The sequence below is a fragment of the Pan troglodytes genome, chromosome 10 (genome assembly GCF_028858775.2).
Source record: "Pan troglodytes isolate AG18354 chromosome 10, NHGRI_mPanTro3-v2.0_pri, whole genome shotgun sequence".
In the NCBI taxonomy this organism is placed as follows: domain Eukaryota; kingdom Metazoa; phylum Chordata; class Mammalia; order Primates; family Hominidae; genus Pan; species Pan troglodytes.
Window position 1 is genome coordinate 108,824,579 of NC_072408.2, and position 21,994 is coordinate 108,846,572.

General features: G+C 38.8%; 2 protein-coding genes across 29 annotated transcripts in view; one reads left to right on the plus strand and one right to left on the minus strand.

Moving 5' to 3' along the window:
• PARPBP (PARP1 binding protein) overlaps positions 1–21,994 on the plus strand; it is a 268,079-nt gene that overhangs the window by 68,391 nt on the left and 177,694 nt on the right. The window lies entirely within an intron of this gene.
• The window catches only part of WASHC3 (WASH complex subunit 3), a 49,508-nt gene continuing 42,469 nt past the window's right edge, over positions 14,956–21,994 (minus strand). For 2 of the 4 annotated variants that reach the window (XM_009426110.3, XM_001156073.4), the window contains exon 7: positions 14,956–15,205. In XM_009426110.3, coding sequence (XP_009424385.1) covers positions 15,121–15,205 — 85 coding nt within the window. In that variant the 3' untranslated portion in view covers positions 14,956–15,120. Of the gene's footprint in view, positions 15,206–21,333; positions 21,424–21,994 lie in introns of those variants that run through there. The other 2 variants (XM_054663489.2, XM_054663488.2) reach the window with 2 other exon arrangements.

Below are 21,994 nucleotides of genomic sequence, written 5' to 3' on the forward strand. Positions count from 1 at the left end.
CTGGTCTCAAACTCCTGAGCTCAAGCAGTCCTCCTGCTTCAGCCTCCCAAGTAGCTAGGATCATAGGTGCACACCACCCTACCTAGATCATTAATCATTATTAAGTCTGCTGTTCAGTGGCATTAGCTACATTCACATTGTTGTGCAACCATTGCCACCATCCATCTCTAGAATTTTTTCATCTTCTTTAACTGAAATGCTGTACCCATTAAACTCTAATGCCCTACTCCTCTCTTTCCTCAGTCCCTGGCAGCCACCATTCTACTTTCTGTCTGCATGAATTTGGCTACTCTAGGTACCCCAGACAAGTCGAGTAATAAAACATTTGTCCTTGACTGGGCGCAGTGGCTCATGTCTGTAATCCTAGCACTTTGGGAAGCTGAGGCGGGTGGATCACTTGAGGTCAAGAGTTCAAGATCAGCCTAACCAACATGGTGAAACCCCATCTCTACTAAAAACACAAAAAATTAGCCAGGCGTGGTGGTGCACACCTGCAATCCCAGCTACTTGGGAGGCTGAGGCATGAGAATCACTTGAACCCGGGAGGTGGAGGTTGCAGTAAGCTGAGATCATGCCACTGCACTTCAGCCTAGGCAATAGAGCAAGACTCTGTGTCAAAAAAAAAAAAAAAATTGTCCTTTTTGAGTCTGGCTGACTTTATTTTTCACAGTGTCTTAGGGTTCACTCATGTTGTAGCATATACCAGAAAGCCTTCCTTTTGAAGACTGAACAATATTCCAATGTGTGTATATACCAGATTTTGTTTATCCACTCATCCATCAATGGGCATTTAGGATGGCTCCAATTAGAGCTATTGTGAATATTGCTGCTATGAACATGGGCAGACGAATATTTGTTTAGGCCTTTGCTTTCACTCCTATTGGGTATATACCCAGAAGTGAAATTGCTGGATCATATAGTAACTCTATGTTTATTTTTTTGAGGCACTGATCTACTGCTTTCCACAGTGGCAGCACAATTTTACATTCCCACCTACAATGCACAAAGGTTCTAATTTATCTGCATCCTTGCCAGCTTTTGCTGTCTTTTGTTTTATTTTTTGATAATAGCCATCCTAATGGGTGGGTGGTGGTATCTCATTGTGGTTTTGATTTGTATTTTCATAATGGTTAATGATACTGAGCATCCTTTCATGTGCTTCTTGGCCATTTGTATATATATACATCTTTGATTTTTTTTTTTTTGAGAAATGGCTATTCAAGTGCTTTGTCCATTTTTAAATTGGGTTGTTTGTTTGTTTTTGCTGAGTTGGAGTGTTGTTTGTATGTTTATATTTGAAGTTCCATTCGGTTGGATATGAAATATTTAGCTCATTTTTTTTTCCTTGGGGTGTCTTAAATATGTTACTCCATTATCTTTCAGCATAAACTATTACTACCAAAAAGTTTGATGATGATCTAATGTTATTTCAATTAGAAATGACTTGGTCTTTTTGCCTGGATGCCTATAAGATTTTTTTTTCTTACTGTTTAATAGGTTTAGTAAAATATGTCTTGATGTTAGCTGTTCTGGGTCTACTTTCCCAGATACATAGTGTGCCTTCTCAATATGTAATCATTTTTGTTTTAGAAAAGTTTTATTGAATTGTACTTTTTAACATTGTGTTACATTGTATGGCTTTCTTTTTCTTCTTCATGAACTCCTATAACATGTATGTAGAATCTTCTTTGATATATACATATATATAATAAATATATATCTAAAGTTTGTATATATATAAACTTTATCTCAAATTCTCCACATTCTTGCCGAGAGTTGGTATGTTCAGTCATTTAAATTTTAGCCATTCCAATAGGTGTACATTAACATCTCATTATAGTTTTAATCTGCATTTTCCTAATGACTAATGATGTTGAGCATCTTTTCATATGTTTGTCATCTGTATATCTTCTTTGGTAAAGTATCTGTTGAAATCTTTTGTCCTTTTGTTTGAGACAGAGTCCTGCTGTATCACCCAGGCCATAGTGCAGTGGCACAAGCTTGGCTGACTGCAGCCGAAACCTCCTGGGCTCAAGTGATCTTCCCACTTCAGCCTCCTGAGTAGCTGGGACCACAGGGGCATGCCACCATGCCCAGCTAATTTTTGTATTTTTTGTAGAGACGGGGTCCCACTATGTTGCCCAAGCTGGTCTCAAACTCCTGGGCTCAAGCGATCCACTCACATTGGCCTCCCAAAGTGCTGGGATTACAGGTGTCACCCACCACACCTGGCCCTTTGCCCATTTTTTAAATGGTGTCTTCCAAAGAGAAGTTTTTAATTTTTGTGTTCCAATTTACCAACTTGGTTTTTACGGATCATGTTTCTGGTCAAGATCAATACATAAAAATATATCTAAACTTACCTATTAGTTCTAGTAGCTTTTTAATAGATTACAATAGATTTTAGATATAGATGACAGTGTCATCTATGAGTAGTTTTATTTCCTCCTCACTATCTGTATGCTGTTTATATCGCTTCTTGCTTATTTTACTGGCTAGAATCTCCAATGTAGTGTCGAACAGAAGTAGTAGGAGCAGACATTGTTGTCTTGTTCCTGATCTTAGGGGAAAAGCATTTGGCCTTTCACTATTAAGTATGATGTTAAGTCTACGATTTTTGTAGACAATCTTTATCAGGTTGAGGAAGTTCATTTCTGTTTTCAGTTTGTTGTGAATTAAAAAAAAATCGGCAGTGGATGTTGGATTTTGTCAGATGTATTTTCTGTGCCTATTGAGACTGCCATATGGTTTTTTTTTTTTTGTTAGTTTGTTAATATAACAAATTACATTGATTGATTTTCAAGTGCCAATCCATTCTTGCATTGCTGGGATAAACCCCACTTGGACATGATGTATTTTTTTTTTAAATTATAGATTCTCTTTTTAGTACAGTTGTAAATTTACAGAATAATTAAGCAGATAGTATATGTAGTTTCATAAATCTACCTCAGGCTATTCCTCCCCAGTTTCTCCTACTATTAAAATCTTGCTTTCATGATACATTTGTTACAAATAATGAACAACTGATACATTATTATGAATTAGTCTGTAGTTTACATTGAGTCATTCTTTGTGTTTTACAGTTCTATTGGTTTCGACAACTGTATAATGGGGTGTGTCCATAATTATAATTTCATACAGGATAGTTTCACTTTCCTAAGAATCTTCTATGCTTCACCTATTCAATCCTCTTTTCCCTCCTTTCACATCCACTGATCTTTTACTGCCTCTATAGTTTTGTCTTTTCCAAGATGTCATATAGTTGGAATCATTAAATATGTAACTTTTTCAGACTGGCTTCTTTCAGTTAGCAATATTCATTTAAGGTTTTTCTGTGTCTATTGCTTGATAATTCATTTCTTCTTATTGCTGAGTAATATTCCATTGTGTAAATCTATCAGTTTGTTTATCCATTTACCTATTAAAAGACATCTTGGACTGGGTGCGGTGGCTGACGCCTGTAATCCCAACACTTTGGGAGGCCAAGGTGGGCGGATCACCTGAGCTCAGGAGTTTGAGACCACCCTGGGCAACATAGTGAAACCCTGTCTCTACTAAAATACAAAAAATTAGTGGGGCATGGTGGCGCATGTCTGTAGTCCCAGCTACTCAGGAGGTTGAGGCACAAGAATTGCTTGAGCCCAGGAGGTGGAGGTTACGGTGAGCGGAGATCACACCACTGCACTTCAGCTTGGGCTACAGAGTGAGACTCCATCTCAAAATAAATCAATAAATAAAAAATAAAATAAAATGAAAGACATTTTGGTTGCCCCAAGCTTTGGCAAAACTATAAGCAAATAAAGTTTATAAAACTTATAAATAATGCTGCTGTAAACATTCATGTGCAGGTTCTTATGAAGACAAAAGTTTTGGTCAAATATCTAGAAGTGTGATTGCAACATGGCAAAATTATGCTTAGCTTTGTAAAAAAACTGCCAAAATATTTTTCCAAGTAGTGGTACTATTTTTCATTTCTACCACAATGATTGAGGGTTCCTATTTCTCTGCACACTCATCAGCATTTGGTGGTGTCAGTGTTTTGGATTTTAACCTTTCTAGTAGATATGTAATGGTATCTCATTGTTGTTTTACTTTATAATTCCCTAATGCTATATGACAATGAGCCTTTTTTCATATGTTTGTTGATATCTATATATCTTCTATAATATTGGATTTGATTTACTAAAATGTTTTAAAGAATATTTACCCCGTTTTCATGAGGAATATTAGTTTGTAATTTTCTTTTCTTGTAATGTCTTTGTCTGCTTTCATATGTTGGCCTCATAAAATGTCTTAGGAAGTAGTTTCCTTCTTTCAATTTTTTGCAAGAGGTTATGTGGAAGTGGCTTTATTTATTTCTTAAATGTTTGGTAGGATTCACTCCTGAAACCATGTGCATTTCTAGTTTTCTTTATGGGAATGTTTTAAACTCTGCATTCAATTTCTTTTGTAGACATAAGGCTGTTCAAATTATTTAATCTTGAGTAATTTTTGATAGTTTGTGTTCTTTAAGAAATTTTTTCATAGATTTTAGCCATGGAGTTGTTTTTTATTTTTCTATCTAGGTATTCTGTGTTTATTCTGGCCATTTTAAGCATCCTCACTACACACATACACACAAAAGAAGGGCGATGATGGATGTGTTAATTAATTTGACTGTAGTAATCAGTACACAATGTATACTCATACCAAATCATCACACTGTTCACCTTGAATATACACAATTTTGTCAATGAAATATTTTAAAATAAAAAGTAAAAATTATTCTTCCAGCTTCTCAGAATTTTCTAAGGTTTTATTTCTAAAACTAGAATGACAGTATAGCAAAGTATAAACCAATATAATTAAGAGGTCCCTAAGAAAATGTAGAAGTAGCTTTACTGGATTGCCACAGTGTCACATCCTTTAATGCAGGTGAAAAATTGAGAGATCAATATTAAAATGTACTTAAGAGACACATAAAAAACATTTCACAACTTCATTTTGCAGATTACAATGTGAAATTTTAATAAGATTACCAAAATTTTAAGTATTTGGTCTCGTATAGATAACTAAAATTATTAATATTTATTATAAGAATATTACTGGTAAACATTTTTGTTTATATAATAAAACTCTTTTCTTTCTCACATTTCTTGGGGGAATCATTCAACTTCTCTGGGCCTCAATTTATTCATTGGTAAAAATGGGTCAATTAGATTAGATTTTTGCTAAGACTTCTTCTAGACCTCAACTTTAAAAAAAAGTTTCCAATGTTAACTGTAAAACAAAGTGTTTACCTCTAAATTGTTTTAAAATAATTGTATCAATTGGAACATAAGTATATACAGATGCCTAGCAAATAATTTATAGATACTGTAAAATGAGTTTTTTCCACATTTATTTACTTGTAAGCTGCTAATCTAAAGTAATATTGTTTTGGGAAGAGAGGAAATGGAGTCACAAATTACTCTTTATACTTCATGTTCCAAAGGAAGAGAGATGTCTCTTGTTTAAGTAATCTGCCCAAAATCCAAGTCAGAGTGAGACTTGCTTTGGTGTCAGTCCTCTCATTTATTAATCTTACCAACAAAAAAGGTAAAAGTGAGTGTTTTTGAAAAGACACCTTGGCACTGTTGCAGCAGCTATTAAAGTAGAGGATTAAATTGTGTGAATCTAAGCTCCTCATAAGCCCTGGAAATCAAGATTGTTTTTGTGAGGAACTTGTTCAGAAACAAAAGAGTTTTACTGAACATTATGCTGTCTGGACAGTCTTCAAGAGCACATGGACACAATTTATTCTTTAACAGGAGCCATGTTCTGGTTCAGATATAAAAGTTTCACAGAAAAACACTGTGGGGTATGTGTAAAAGGAAACATTTAAAAATTGTATTATAATTACAGCAGACTATAAAGATACAGATTTAGTCATTGTTTATATTTTGCTCGTTCTTGGAAGATTTTTAAAATTAAAATTTTTTAATAAAAAGTTCTGGAAATCTTGAATGTGGCTTACTATCCAACTTGTCCTTATATCCAACAAGAAAAGTGTGCATTTTAAATAAAGGTAATCTCAGGCCCATTTGGTGTTTTGGAAGCAGAACTGTCTGTAGCTGATACTTCTGGTGGTATTCTGAAATATATCCCCAGGCCCACCTTGGATTTCAGCCACAGCTGTAGTGGAGAGTTCCACTCAATTTTTGATTCACTTTTTGGTGACAGCAACCAACCTTAAATGATTGCCCCATTTCTCTAGTTTCTGATCTTGTAACCTTTCCAAGGTCATGGGAGCACCCTAGGCCTATGTAAACCAATAATAAAATTCCAAGGCCCCCCAGCCACCTGAATGGACATCTCCTCTCAGTCAAGGGCATTCCAACATTATCCTGAGAAACTAGTTTAGGGGATGATGGAAAGGGGAAGCCAGACATGCCCTTCTCCTTTTTGGAATTACTGATAGACCAGACTCTTTAAGTCTGATAAGAAACATTTACAATCTAGTCTCTCTGAAGTCTGCTACCTGGAGGCTTCATCTGCATGATAAAACTTCACTACCCCTTATCATAACCCAGACATTCCTTTCTATTGATTCCAGGTCTTTAGATAATAACTCTTTCAACCAATTGCCAATCAGAAAAGCTTTGAATCCACCTGTGACTTGAAAGCACCTGCTTCCAGTTGTCCTACCTTTCCAGCCTGAACCAATGTACATCTTACATTGGTTGATGTCTTCTGTCTCCGTAAAATGTATAAAACCAAGTTGTGGCCCAACCGCGATGGGTACGTGGTCTCAGGATCTCCTGAAGTCTGTGTCACAGGACACTGGTCACTTGTATTTGGTTCATAATAAATCTTTTCAAATATTTTATAGATTTTGACTCTTTTCCTTGATACCTGTGTGCAGGTAATCCCATGAGTATAGAGGAGTAATGCCCCCCACCAGTGGGTCCAGGTTAGTGGACAAATGCTGCAGCCACCAGGCCTTCCAGTGGACAATTCTAAAAGCACTGCTCATTTCTAAGGAGCTGCTGGTCCTGGAATCAAATCCCACATGCCCATAATGGCAATCACAGTAATATACATCTTATTAGGTTGTCTTCTCTCTCATTCTTCCTGCTCTCTCACTCTTCCTGCTCTCTCACTCTTGCTTCCTGGGATTACCAAATAAATTCCTTGCACCCAAATGTTTGTCCCAGGTTCTGCTTTAGGAGAAATGTAAAACTTTGATATGAGGCATGACCCTTGAGGGCAAATCTTAGGATGGGATTCTGGAACTGGATCACTTACCCTTTTTGCTGGGATAAGTGAGATGGTGATAACCCCTGGTGCGCATCCTAATTCGTATGAATCTTACCTGTGGTAGATTGGCGTGAGAAGAAGTGGGTTATCTGGTAGCTCTGTCACTACAGTGGTATGGAGACAAAGGATTGTGGAATTGGCTCACATTTGTCAACTGCCTTGGAAGCCTTGAAAAAAACCTGGCAGGCCCAGATCAGCCAATTATCAACTTAGGGCACTCTGTGAAAGCCAGAAGTCCTCCTTGGCAGTGTTTAAAAAGGCTATTATCCCTTCAGCCATAGGGAAGCTGTGCTGAAAGTCAGATACACAATGTAACTGTAAGGATGGCAGAGTGGCAAAGAGATAAAAGATGCCACCTCAACAAGTCTCCTTTGCTAAAGTCAGGGCCCTCATGTCAAAGGAGTGAGACTCTGAGACCTGGGATGAGACAATTCGAGTGCATGTGCTTGAGGATCTTGAGTCACTGATTTCTTCTGAACCCTCCATGCCAACCAAAGGAGCTATTTCTCCCACCCTAGAGGAGAGCAACCTCCCCTTACCTGGAGACCATGTGAAGTGTTTGTCTGAGGTGGATGGCTTGTAAAATGACTCCTGTCTCTTCAAGATCTAATTCTGCCTTCCCCGACTGCTTTTAGATTAACTAATCTCAGAATTCAGCTGAGAAGAAAAATACAGTCCTTGAGCTGGGAAGAAATAGCTTATTTACTGAAAGAATTTTAGGTACTGGCTAATAAGTACTGGCAGTAAGTTGGAGAATATGAGTGAAGATAAGTCTTGTGTGGGCTGGACCAGAGAGGCAGAATATAAGGCTGGATAGAGGAGAGTTTACTGACACAGGAGCACTCTCTTATGACTAAAGATATAGTATCTCATCTTTATGACACATGAGCTGGTCTTAACAGGCTGTTGGGGTGGCTTCTTGAGACTTGGTCATGATGGCCTACACTAAATGAGGCAGGAATGCTGGAAATGCCTTATCAAAGTGAAGAAGAGGTCAGAGGCAGAGAGAGGTGGATATGTTGAATGCATTTATTTAATGACAAGAGAGCAAATGTACCATTTTTCCCAGGAAGGGCCCAGAGAACACTCTCTTGATTAAGATAATAAAGGATGTTACTGAGGGTGACATCAACATCTTTGATAAAATCATCAGAAGCTGTACCCAACAGGCCAGGATTCACAGTAGGATATGATGCTGTAGAACTGGGCTCTTTAGTACTAATTGAGATGATAGGATTCCTTAATGGCAGGAGGCAGGTAGTGGCATTCAACCATCGGCAGCAAAGTGACAGCAAGCCTGAAGTAAATGCTACCTATGTTACCAGGAGTATATATGGTGAACGTTCACCCAATCTTTCTTCAAAGGACTTTAAACCACTTAGCAAAGTCAAACAAGTGGAATACCCAATCCTCTCAAAGGTTGTTGTATACAGGGCTCAGTTAAATTGATATCAAGTGATCTAAAATGTCCTCATTGTCCCTCAAATAGAGTGGAGGCTATGGATACCAGGTAATAGATGGAGTTTGGGCTCCAGTCCATTTCACAGTATTTTCAATTGCTCCAGTGGGGTCCCTCTGATTGCTTCCCTGGTCTCTAGTGCATACCTGGGATAAATATTCTTAAAAGCTTCTCGTGAGCTTCCTGACCTATGGGAAAAAAAAATCCATTGTGGTAGGGAGGATCAAGTGAAAAATCCCTAAAATTGTACCTTCCTTATCCCAGCCAAGATAGCAAACCAGAAACAATACTGCATTCTGAGTGGAACTTTTGAGATTAGCACCACTTCCAAAGACTTACAGGATGCAGAGGTAGCATCCTCTGCATTTACCAGTATGGCATCTGCCATGGTGGAAGACAAGGGAATATTATCAACTTAATAAAGTGATAGTGCCAATCATGTCTACCATGTCAAGCATGGTACCTTTCCTGGAACATATCAACACAGCCTCTGCATGATATGTGGCTGTTGTTCTGACAAACATTTTTTCAATCATTAGGAATATCAAAAGTGTTTATATGGAAAGGATAGCAATACGTATTAACTTGATTGCCCCAGAACTATGTTAGCTCTCCTGCTCTCTCTCATAGTGTAGTCTTCTTTTTTTTTAATTTTTATTTATTTATTTATTTTTTGAGACAGAGTCCTTGTCGCCCAGGCTGGAGTGCAGTGGTGCCATCTCGGCTCACTGCAACCTCCACCTCCCGGGTTCATGCGATTCTCCTGCCTCAGCCTCCTGAGTAGCTGGGACTACAGGCACACACCACCATGCCTGGCTAATTTTTGTATTTATAGTACAGACAGGTTTTCACCATGTTGCCCAGGGTGGTCTCGAACTCCTAACCTCAAGTGATCCACCTGCCTTGGCCTCCCAAAGTGCTGGGATTACAGGTGTGAGTCACCGTGCCTGGCCCACGGTGTAGTCTTCAGGGATTTTGTTCATTCTCACATTACACAGAACCTTGTGTTGATCCTCTATATTGATAACATCAGCTGCATGTATCTGGTAAACAGAAAGCAGAAAGAACTCTTGGTGTTCTATAAGATGCACACCAGCCAGAGGATGGAAGATTCAGATCCCTACAGCTTTTAGAGGTCCAGTAGTCTGGAAGGTGCTGGGACATCCCCTCCAAAGTAAAGGACAGATTAGTGAACTTTCACCCTTTACCGGTAAGAAAGAGACACAGCATGTTGGGGACTTCTGCTTTTGAAAGCATCATACACTTTCTCAGGAATACAGCTCTGAATTGGAAGACTACATGCTTTATGTGGGGCCCAGAACAAGAGAGGGCTCTGCTGCAGGATCAGGCTATGATATAAGTTGCCCTCCTCCTTGAACTATATGGCTGAGATTACCCATTGATGATAGAGATGTCTATGGTAGATATGAAGATTGTGTGGCATGTCTAGTCAGCCCTAATAGAAGATTAATAGCACAGACCCTTTGCTTCTGGAGCAAAGGTCTTGCCTTCTTGTTGTTTGAAAAGCAACACCTAGCATGTGCCCAGTAGAAGCTGAGAATCTGACTATATATGATATCAAGTGATTAACTGAGCTGCCCATCATAAGCTGGGTTTTATCAGATACACCAAATCATAAAGCCACCTAGTCACAGTAGCAATCCATTATTCAATGGAATTATATGTTTGGGATGAAGCCTATAAAAGTCAATAAGGCACATGTAAGTTACATGGACAAGTGACCTATCATTTATTTCCCATATCATTTACATCTCTTAACACTAATGCCTATTCTTCAACCTACTTGTATGATCTCATGCAGAATCTTCAATGGTCAACTGTATCAGTTATTTATTGCTACAATTATGTGGTAACAACCAAGAACAATAAAAAACTGTAAGATAATCAACAGTGAGCATTTATCATTCACATCCACAGCCAGCTGAGAATTGGCTAGGTAGGTCTTCCAATCTTGGCTGGTCTTGCTCATGTCTTGGGTTGGCTGATATATGAATGGAACAACTCATCTCTGCTCCATGCATCTTTCATCGTCATTAGACTATCCAAGTCAAGTTCTTATGTCAATAACAGAGCCACAAGAGAAGGCAAGACCAACCAAGTATTTGTCAAGCCTCTGCTTGGATCACATTTGTTAATATTCCATTGGCTAAGTTCAGAATCCAAAATTAAGGCCAAATGCTCTACTCAGAGGGGGAGGGCAATGCAAACATATAGCAAAAGGCATGCAATAGGGAGAAAGTGAATAATTGAAGCTACTTTTGCAATATTATCTCACTAGCTGACAGCAAACAGTGGACCTTGTTGATGCATGGACAAGCTTGATATATTGGTGTAGGCAAAAATGGCTTGCTGCCACACTGCTGCCTCTGACAGAGGTGGCTCTAACAATTAGTGGTGGGGAAAACAATCTTCCTGATGGACAGAGCTTCAAACAGTACACTTTGTCATGATGTTGCTGAAGAAGCACATGGCCTGAGTTAAATGCTACAGACTTTTGATCTTGGTAACTGGTTTGGCTGGTCAGGGATAAGGAGGGAGCGATATTGGAAGATTAGAGAAAGTGAGATTTAAGGATGAAGAATGTGGACAAAACTATGGGAATGTGCCCAAAGTGTGGAGATTTTTGTAGGATGAAATGCCAGAAAGAAAACACTCACCTGAGGAGGCAAAAATTAGGTGGACAAGATGATTTCTCCAGTAGATGTCAGCCAGCCTTGTCCTTGATTGCCCCAGGTTATACAATGAGCCCACAAATGGAGTAATCGTGGCAGCAGAGATGCCGGCTATGCTTGGGCCCAACAGCTTGGGCTTCCACATTAATGCTCATCTAGTGATGAGCTAGATGAGCTAGGATTCAGCTACTGCTGAATACCCTATTTGTCGGCAGCAGAGACCAATGATTTGGTACTATTCCTTGAAGAGGTTAACCAGTCACTTGGGAGCAATTTATTTGCATTAAATTCCTTCCACCCTGGAAGAGGAGTAATTCTTTCTTATTGTAATTAATTACTACTCTTAATAGGGGCTTTCCTTTCCTTCCAGCAGCACCTCTGCCAGCATTACTCTCTGATAGCCTACAGGATGTCTATTACCAACATGGTATCTCGCATTACACTGCCTCAGATCTTAGGATTATTTTGTAGTAAATGACTAACAACAGGCGCATGAATTGTTGGATCCACTTGTCTTACCGCATACAGCATCATCCAGAAGAAATCAATCAAATAGAACAATGAAATGGTCTATTATAGGCTCATTGTAGGCACCAGCTCAGAGATGACATTCTGCAAGGTTGAAGTGCTAATCTCTAGGATGTGGTAAAAGCACTACAAAAATGGCTAGCATATCATGCCATGTCCTCAGCTGCCAGGATTCACAGATCCAGGAACCAAGAGAAAAGAAATAGGAATGGTCCTTCTCCACCATTCTCAGTGACATTCTTTTGTGATTGTGCTTCCCATCCCTGCCGCCTCAGACTTTCCTGGAAGTCCCAGTTCCCAGATGGGGTAGGGGGACGGAACTAGCACACTTCCATGGGGGAGCACAGTAAGGATTCCACTAAGCTGAATCTACTGCTGCCAATCGGTCCCTTGGGACTGCTCATGTCTGTGGGACAAAAATAGGAAGTAATATGTTAACATGAGGAGCTAGGGTTGTGATTACAAAATGAAACAGGAAGAATGTGTCTAGAACGCAGGTGGTTCACTGGGGCATGTCGTGGTGCTTCAGTGCCTGGTAAGAAACAGCAAACAGATGATTGTGATAATCATAGCCTAAACAGGGCAAAGCAATCAAAGCCCTAGAAAACTTAAAGGATGAAGGTCGGGGTCACTATGCTTGACAACCAGCCTAGACCAGCGGAATTTCTGATATAGAGCAGGAGAAATGTAAAATGGGTGGTGGAAGATGATAAGTACCAGTTTTGGCCTTGCGTTCAGTTGTAGTGACAGTAATTGTGGCTTGTCTCACTAATCTTCCTGTGTAGATTTTAGAAAGACTGTGGCTAGCCATCACCTTGTGTTATCCCACAGACAAAAGACAAAGTAGACTTAACACGGGACTCAATCAGTTCTGAATTGACTGCATTTGGGTAGACTGCAGCAAATATCTCTTTTGCACATTCCCTCGTCCACTTCCGGTATCAGTCACAGCTACATGGATAGTTCTAGGTGAGTAAGCTTGGACTTGTCCTTTCTGCTTGTGAAATCCCACCGCAAGCCGAAGCCATGTATCTTTCTGCTTCCTGTTCCAAGTCTTTCTTCAACACTGGGGTGCTGCTTTTCCACACAGAAGCACAGCCCAGAAGTGCAGGGATAATTAATGCCCCTGGAGGCAACTCAACTAACGGGGGATGGAAATTGCTTAATAAATGTTCCCAGTTTTATTAGGTGGAAAATTTTGGGAGGCATTCTGAAAGCTTCTCAGAGGGTCTTGGAGCACTCAAACCCCAACTGGCAATCTTGATAACATACTTCTTAAATTTTTTATTATTTTTGAGAGAGTCTCACTCTATCACCCAGGCTGGAGTGCAGTGGTTCCATCTGGGCTCACTGCAATCTCCACCTCCTGGGTTCAAGTGAGTCTCCTGCCTCAGCCTCCCAGTAGCTGGGAGTACAGGTGCATGCCACCACGCCCGGCTAAATTTTGTATTTTTAGTAGACACAGGGTTTCACCATGTTGGCCAGGCTGGTCTCAAACTCCTGACCTCAAGTGATCCACCTACCTCAGCATCCCGAAGTGCTGGGATTACAGGTATAAGCTACCTCACCTGGCCGATAATAAACTTTTAAGTGGTTTTCTCCCTTTTCCTCTCCCTGTTTTTTTACTTCTGTTTTCTGGGATCACCTTGTGAATGACCTGTATACACCCAAGTCCTTTTCTCAGGCTCTACTTGCAGGTGAACTAAACTAAAATGGGCACAATTAGTTAAATGCATTTATATATTTTTCACATAAGTACTTTAGGAATTTTCTAGACTGTGTGTAAATAACTATGAATAATAATTACTTATTTGCAAGGTGAGGTGAGAACATTTTAATCCTGCACACATTTTTTTTTGTTTAGGTAATATAGGAGTTGATGGCAACGATGGTTACTCATTCTGAACCACACTGAAACGACCTTCAATTCAATTTCCATCTGCTAATAAATATAGTCAAGTGCTGCATAATGTTTTGGTCAACATCCCCTAAGATGATAAAACCATATTTGACTGCACCTTTTCTACATTTAGATACACAAATACCACTGTGTTACAACTGCCTACAGTATTCAGTACAGTGACATGCTGTGCAGGTTTGTAGCCTAGAAGCAATAGGTTTGTGTAAGTACACTTGTTATGAAATCCACAATGTTTGTACAATAAAACCGCCTAATGACGCATTTCTCAGAACATATCCCTGTTGTTAATCAATGCATGACTGCATAAGAATATCTGACTTAAAAAACACATGAACTAATGGCCAAGTGGTGAAAGGCTGCATATGCTAAACAATACTACCAAAAAGTTCCATACCCATAACATATGTGATATGTAAGTTTTAAGTTGTCACAGAAATTTCAACCCAGTATTACTTTCTACCAGAAATGTCTTTAACAACTCATGATATGAATCCATATACTTTTCATGCTAAAATATTCACAAAAATTGAATAATTCACTTAGCCAAATTCACTGGTTTTTTTTTTTTTTTTTTGCATTGGGTCTACTATTGATCACTAAACTCACACTGACTTCATTTAAAATTGCTCATTGCATCTCTTTTTATTTTTAAGACAGAGTTTCACTCTTGTCACCATGGCTGGAGTGCAATGACGCAATCTCAGCTCACTGAAACCTTTACCTTCTGGGTTCAAGTGATTCTCCTGCCTCAGCTTCCTGAGTAGCTGGGATTACAGGCACCTGCCACTACGCCCAGCTAATTTTTGTCACCACGCCCAGCTACTTTTTGTATTTTTAGTAGAGATGGAGGTTTCACCATGTTGGCCAGGCTGGTCTTGAACTCCTGACCTCAGGTTATCCACTCGCCTCGGCCTCCCAAAGTGCTGGGATTACAGGCGTGAGCCACCGTGCCTGACTGTAATTGCTCATTGCATCTCTAAAATATTCTATCTTAGTATTTGTAGCACTAATTGTACTTTATTTAGGTTATCCTATTTTTCATTTTGAGGCCCTTTATTTTAGCAACAAGACATACCGGCAGGTTAAAACTGCTTTATTATTATTTTTTTAACATAGAAGAAGCTTGGTAGTGGACATGGGGCCATTTGATGTTTTTATGACTAAGAGAGTTCAGGCTCAATCTCTTACAGAATGTAAATGTACCCCTATGCATGCATATGTAATTCTTATCAAAATTAAGCTTAATCACTAAAAGAAGATTCGCTATCTGAACTTTCTTCTACAGTTTTTTCAATTTCGCCATCAGGCACGGGAGCATCTGGCCTCCTAAAAGAAAAGAAAAAAAAATTTCAAAGGTCTTTTCCAATTGAAAAGAGCACTTACAAACTCTTAAATTTGGTTCATCTTAGAATATTGCTGCTAATAAATCTGCCAAGTCCGTGTCCTCAGTCTCCTGCTCTACACCACAGCGTGCTTCTCTCGGGCTTCTTGGGCACCATGGGGATTCAATGCTATGCCTGTAGAGGGCGCGACAGTATTTTTCTCTTGCCAGTCCTTACATAGTGCGCTACTTCAGCACTTTCTGCTTCTCATTACCATGGAGACCCAATTATAGACAGAGAGAGATGTGATCTGTAGAGGCTGGCATGACCAGTGCTAAATCCCTGAAGCTTCCAAGTGTACATGAGGTACAGAGAAAGGAAAGCTAGAAATGAAAAGAAAAGGAAATGCTTCATGTTCAGGAAAGCTGCAGGGAGAAACTTAGAAATGGAAGACAGTTCAAAAATGGCTATTAAAAAAATAGGTAATGTGGAAATTTTGTAGCGAAGGAGAGTGCCTGGTCGAAGAAGGTTCTTAATGTTTGTTAAACGTTTTCACTTACATGTTTTATCTTTACAGAATGAAAATAGAAAGTATGAGTTGGCAAAAATACTGTTTCAAAGATCCCCTAGGCATTATAAGGAGACATGAGAATGGTTAGATTCCAACTTTGCATGGATGTGCTCTAATAAACCAAAATGAAATTTTAATGATGTTATTAAAACAGTCAACTAGTTAAACCTCAATAGTTTTGTGCCAGTAAGTCATTTAATCAGTGTAGTGGCACTATCACTTAGCCTCTATTCACTCTTACCAAGAAAGTAAATTAAGCAAGAAAAGTATTTTTGGGGGGGAAACCAAGAGGAAAAGGAGTAACAATATAACTGCTACATCTTTTTTTTTTTTTTTTTTTTGAGATGAAGTCTCGCTCTGTCACCAGGCTGAAGTGCAATGGTGTGATCTCGACTCACTGCAACCTCTGTCTCCCAGGTTCAAGCCATCCTCTTGCCTCAGCCTCCCGAGTAGAGGTGTGCGCCACCACGCCCAGCTAATTTTTGTATTTTCAGTAGAGATGGGGTTTCACCATGTTGGCCAGGATGGTCTTGATCTCCTGACCCTGTGATCCACCCGCTCTGGCCTCTCAAAGTGCTGGGATTATAGATGCGAGCCCCGTGCCTGGCCTATAACTGCTGTATCTTAATAATTACAAACTACCAGACTGATTTCTCCCTCAGGCTTGACTCTTATTAAACATTTAGGACACTTAAAAATAAAACTCATATTCACCACAAACAGAAATTACTATTACTAAAATAAGAAAATGCACAGTCTAACAGTTACTTTAGGTATTAAAATTATGGCTTATATTTTTAAATATATTTGGCATACTACAAAAGAGAAAATAATGCTGGCATTGCTCCCTAGTTGTCAAATATAAACCCACTTGCTCTGCTGAACAATTTTAGATTATATCTACAAGGAAGCATTATGTAGTCAATACAGTGAAACTTTAAAGCTGGGTACAGCAGTTCCAGGATTTGACTGATGCTCCATCTGCCTAAAATACTAACATGGGACCATCATCTTTCTCCCTTTTCATTAGAAGCAACAACTCTACAATTAGTGGGTATGAATACTAGGCACATTTTACCCAGTAAATTTCTCTTTGCTATATATTTGATTTCTTACTGTCTATACTTTGTTAAGTAGGAAAACATTACCAGTGGGAATTATTTTAATACCACATCAAAATTGTATTAGTATCTATGACAACTCAAACAAATACAACAATGTACATAACTTCCTAAAATAAATGCTACTTTAGAAAAGGGTAGGCCAGGGATGTCGACTCACGCCTGTAATCCCAGCACTTTGGGAGGCCGAAGAGGGCGTTTTGCTTGAGCCCAGCAGTTCAAGACCAGCCTGGGCAACAGGGCAAAACACCATCCTTTGCAAAAAAAGAGAGAAATTAGCCAGTAGTGGCCTACTGTGCCAGCTACTTTGGAGGCTGAGGTGTATCACTTGAGCCTGGGGGCAGAGGCTGCAGTAAGCTGTGACCATGCCTGGGCACTCCAATCTGGGCAACAGAGTGAAACCCTGTCTCAAAAAAAAAAAAAAAAAAAAAAAAAAAAAAAAAGGAAAAGGGTAAAAGCAGCTTAGGACCAGAAGAAACTGAAACTATAAAATTCATTAATTTATGTGTGTAACCATTTATTGATACATGTGATGCTATATTACATAGTAACTAAGAATATAGGCTCTGGGTACAGACTGTGCTAAAATCCCATCCTTGTTTCTTACTTGTTGGCCAACTTTGGGGAAGCTATTTAACTACTTTGTGTCTGACTGATTGATTGGATTTTGTGATGATTAAATTAATTAATAAATGTAAAGTGTGTTCGATAATATCTGGCACATAGTATCAGATAAATATTATCTGCTGTTATTATGATGATTTATTTTCATCATCATGCATCTACTATTTGCTAGAAAATGTGTTAGGTACTGGAGATACAGAGATGAATAACAAGTAGTTCCTTCCCTGAAGTAGCTAAAATTTTTGTGAGGGAGACAGAAATGCAAACAAATTGTTACAGAATGTGATACAGCCATGTGCCACATAATGATGTTTCAGTCAGTGATGAACTGCATATGACGATGGTCCCATTAGATTATAATGGAGCTGAGAAACCTCTATCGCCTAGTATTTACTATACTGTACTTTCTGTTATTTTATTTTATTTGACCAGAAGTCTCATTCTGTTGCCCAGTCTGGAGAGTAGTAGTGTGATCTCGGCTCACTGAAACCTCTGCCTTCTGGGTTCAAGAGATTCTCCTGTCTCAGTCTCCTGAGTAGCTGAGACTACAGGCATGCGCCACCACCCCTGGCTAATTTTTTTACTTTTGGTAGAGAGCGGGTTTCACCATGTTGGCCAGGCTGGTCTTGAACTCCTGACCTCAAGTGATCCATCTGCCTCACCCTCCCAAAGTGCTGGGATTACAGGCGTGAGCCACAGCGTCCAGCCTCTGTTGTTATTTCATTTTATTTTATATCTTTTTAGACAGAGTCTTGCTCTGTCACCCAGGCTAGGGTGCAGTGGTGCAATCTTGGCTCACTGCAATCTCTACCTCCAGGGTTCAAGCCATCCTCCTGCCTCAGCCTCCTGAGTAGCTGGGATTACAGGCATGCACCACCATGCCCAGCTAATTTTTGTATTTTTAGTAGTGATGGGGTTTCTCCATGTTGGCCAGGCTGGTCTCGAACTCCTGACCTCAGGTGATGCACCTGCCTCAGCCTCCTAAAGTGTTGGGATTACAGGTGTGAGCCACTGTGCCTGGCCTCGTTGTTATTTTAGAGGGTACTCCTACTTACTTTTTGAAAAAAAAGTTAACGTTAAACAGCCTCAGGGAGGTCCTTCAGGAGATATTCCAGAAGAAGGCATTGTTACAATAGAAAATAGCAGATTCATGCCTGTTATTGCCCCTGAAGACCTTTTAGTCAGACAGGATATGGAGAACAGTCATACTGATGATCCTGACATGAGTAGGCCTTGTATGTGTTTTAGTTTTTGGCAAAAAAGTTTAAGAAGTCAAAATAAAAAGTTCATAGAATAAAGATATAAAGAAAGAAAATATTTTTGTATAGCTGTAAAATTTATGATTTGTCTTTTAAGCTAAGTAGTATTACAAAATAGTTAAAAAGGTAAAAAGTTGATAAAGTTATAGTAAGCTAAGGTTAATTTATTATTGAAAAAATTTTTAAAAATAAATTTAGTGTCGTCTAAGTGTACAGTGTTTATGAAATTTACAGTGGTGTATAATAACATCCTAGGCCTTCATATTCACTCCCTATTCACTCACTGGGTGACCAGAGCAACTCCAGTCCTGAAAGCTCCATTCATGGTAACTGCCCTATGCAGGTACCATTTTTTACTTTTTATACAGCATTTTTACTGTACTTTTTCTATGTTTAGATATGCTTAGATACACAAATACTTGTCATTGTGTTACAATTGCCTACAGTATTTGGTCTAGTAATATGCTGTACAGGTTTATAGCCTAAGTGTGTAGTACGCTATACCATTTAGGCTTGTGTAAGTACACTCTATGACGTTTGCACAATGACAAAATCACCTACAATGCATTTCTTGTAACATATCCCTGTCCTTAAGCGATGCACGGCTGTATATATACAAATAAGGCTGAACTGTTTGTGTGAAAAGAAAAAATAGTCTGCTGAAGTTGGTCAGAGAAGACTCCAAATAGTTGGAAACACTTGCGAAGAGTTTTGTGATTCGAGTAAGACTTTGCCAGAAACAGAGAAGGCGGAAATAAAAGAGAATGACAGCATTCTGGGTAAAGAATAAAATGGGATGGTGTAGCAGGCTGCATTCAGAAACTGTAAGTCATTTGGTAGTTAGAGTGTAAAGTACACTGGGGTGCAACAGTAGATGAGATTAGAACATCTAGCAGGAGCAATAGGTGGAAACTCTCTTTAACCTTCCGAGGAACTGCCAAACTTTTCCACAGCAGCTGTACCATTTTACATTTGTACCTGCAATGTATGAGGGTTCCAATTTCTCCACACCGTCAGCAACACTTGTTATTGTCTGTCTTCATTTTTTTCTTTTTTTAATTTTTCTTATCGTAAAATACAGATAACATAAAATTTAACATTGTAACCATTTTTAAGTATACGGTAGTGTTTAGTACATTCACATTGTTGTACAACCATCATCACCATCCATCTCCTGAACTCTCTTCATCTTGCAAAACTGAATCTCTGTACTCATTTAATAACATTCCCTTATCCGTCCAGCTGCTGACAACCACTATTCTTTCTGTCTCTATGAATTTGACTACTCTAGATGCCTCATACAAGTGGAATCATACAATATTTGTCCTTCTGTGATAGGCTTATTTCATTTAGTATAATGTCCTAAAAGTCCATCTCTGTTGTAGCATGTGTCAGAATTTCCTTCCTTTTTAAGGCTGAGTAATATTCCACCGTATGTATATACCATAATTGTTCCTATTCATCCACTGATGGATACTTACTTCCATTGCTTCCATCTTTTGGCTATTGTGAAAAATGCTGCTATGAACATGCGTATACAAATATCTCTTTGAGACTCTGCTTTCAATTCTTTTGGGTACATCCCCAAAAGTGGAAGTGCTGAATAATTCTATTTTTAATTTTTTAAGGGATCACAATACTCTTTTCTGTAGCAGCTGCATCATTTTATATTCCCAACAACAATGCACAGGGGCTCCAATTTCTTCATATCCTTACCAGTACTTATTGTCTTTGTTTGTTTATTTATTGGAGACAAGGTCTCATTCTGTTGCCCAGGCTGGAGTGCAGTGGCACGGTCAGAGCTCACTATAGCCTCAGCCTCCTGGGCTCAAGTGATCCTCCTGCCTTAGCCTCCCAAGTACTTGGGACTGCAGATACACGCTATCGCGCCTGGCTAATTTAATTTTTTGTAAAGATGAGGTCTCACTTTGTTGCCCAATCTGGTTTAGAACTCCTGGCTTCAAGTGATTCTCTACCCTTGGCCTCCCAAAGTGTTGAGATTACAGGCATGAGCCACTGCACCTGGCTCCTCATTCATTTTATTATTTATTCATTTATTTAGAGATGAAGTCTTGCTTATTTATTTATTTATTTATTTATTTATTTATTTATTTGAGGCTGGAGTGCAGTGGCACCATCTTGGCTCACTCCAACCTCCACCTCCCAGGTTCAAGCAATTCTCCCTGCCTTAGCCTCCTGAGTAGCTGGTATTACAGGCGAGTTTCACCACACCCAGCTAATTTTTGTATTTTTTAGTAGAGACAGGGTTTCGCCATGTTGGCCAGGCTGGTCTCGAATTCCTGACCTCAGGTGATCTGCTCGCCTCAGCCTCCCAAAGTGCTGGGATTACAGGCATGAGCCACCGCGGCTGGCCCCCTCATTCATGTTCAAAAAATTGGAATTGCCAGGAGAACAAAAGAAAAAGTGCATACTAGTTCTCTTTGGGTACAAAAAAGAAAAGCAAGCCACAAGAATCAAATGAGGTAATTTATAGGAAAGCATTTTATAAGTTGTAAAGCCTTATAAATATTACTAGTAATAATAAAACTCACAGCAATACCATCATTTCCAGGCGGGATATTCATATTTTCAAGGGGAACAGAAATTTGGCTCTGCATATTATGATCATAAATGTTCTTACTTCACCCTACAAGTTGTTTTTCATGGAAAGAAATTTTAAGACATATTTGAAAAAGTTGCTACCTTAAACTACTAAAGTTTAGCTTCTCCCAATTCAAAGAAAACACACTTTACTACTAAAATTTGGAAATTAGGACTTTATAATAGTCACTTGTTATTTTAAATACATAAGTGAATTTCCAAAAAAGATTATATCAACAAAATACAGAAAAATATATATCATGAATATCATGTATATTTTTTAAAAATTTCAATCTTTGGTGGTTACAATAAAAACACTAGCTTGGTGGCTACATTTTAATAAGCATATTTATATTTGTGACACCAAAATTATCAGTAAAATTCTTAACAAAAGCAAATTTTTAAAAAGTTTAAGTTTAAGCTAATTACTAAGTCTAAACTATCTTAAAAATATATATCTTTTCAAAGAAGTTACTAGGTTGTCCTCAACTAAAAATGAGCCAAAATATACAAAGGCGCAGCAGGAAGGACGAAGTATATACAAATCTGCCCTTTTTAGCATACCAGATGCTGTGCACATTCTAATTTTGACACCCATTCTTCTCCCATTGATGTGA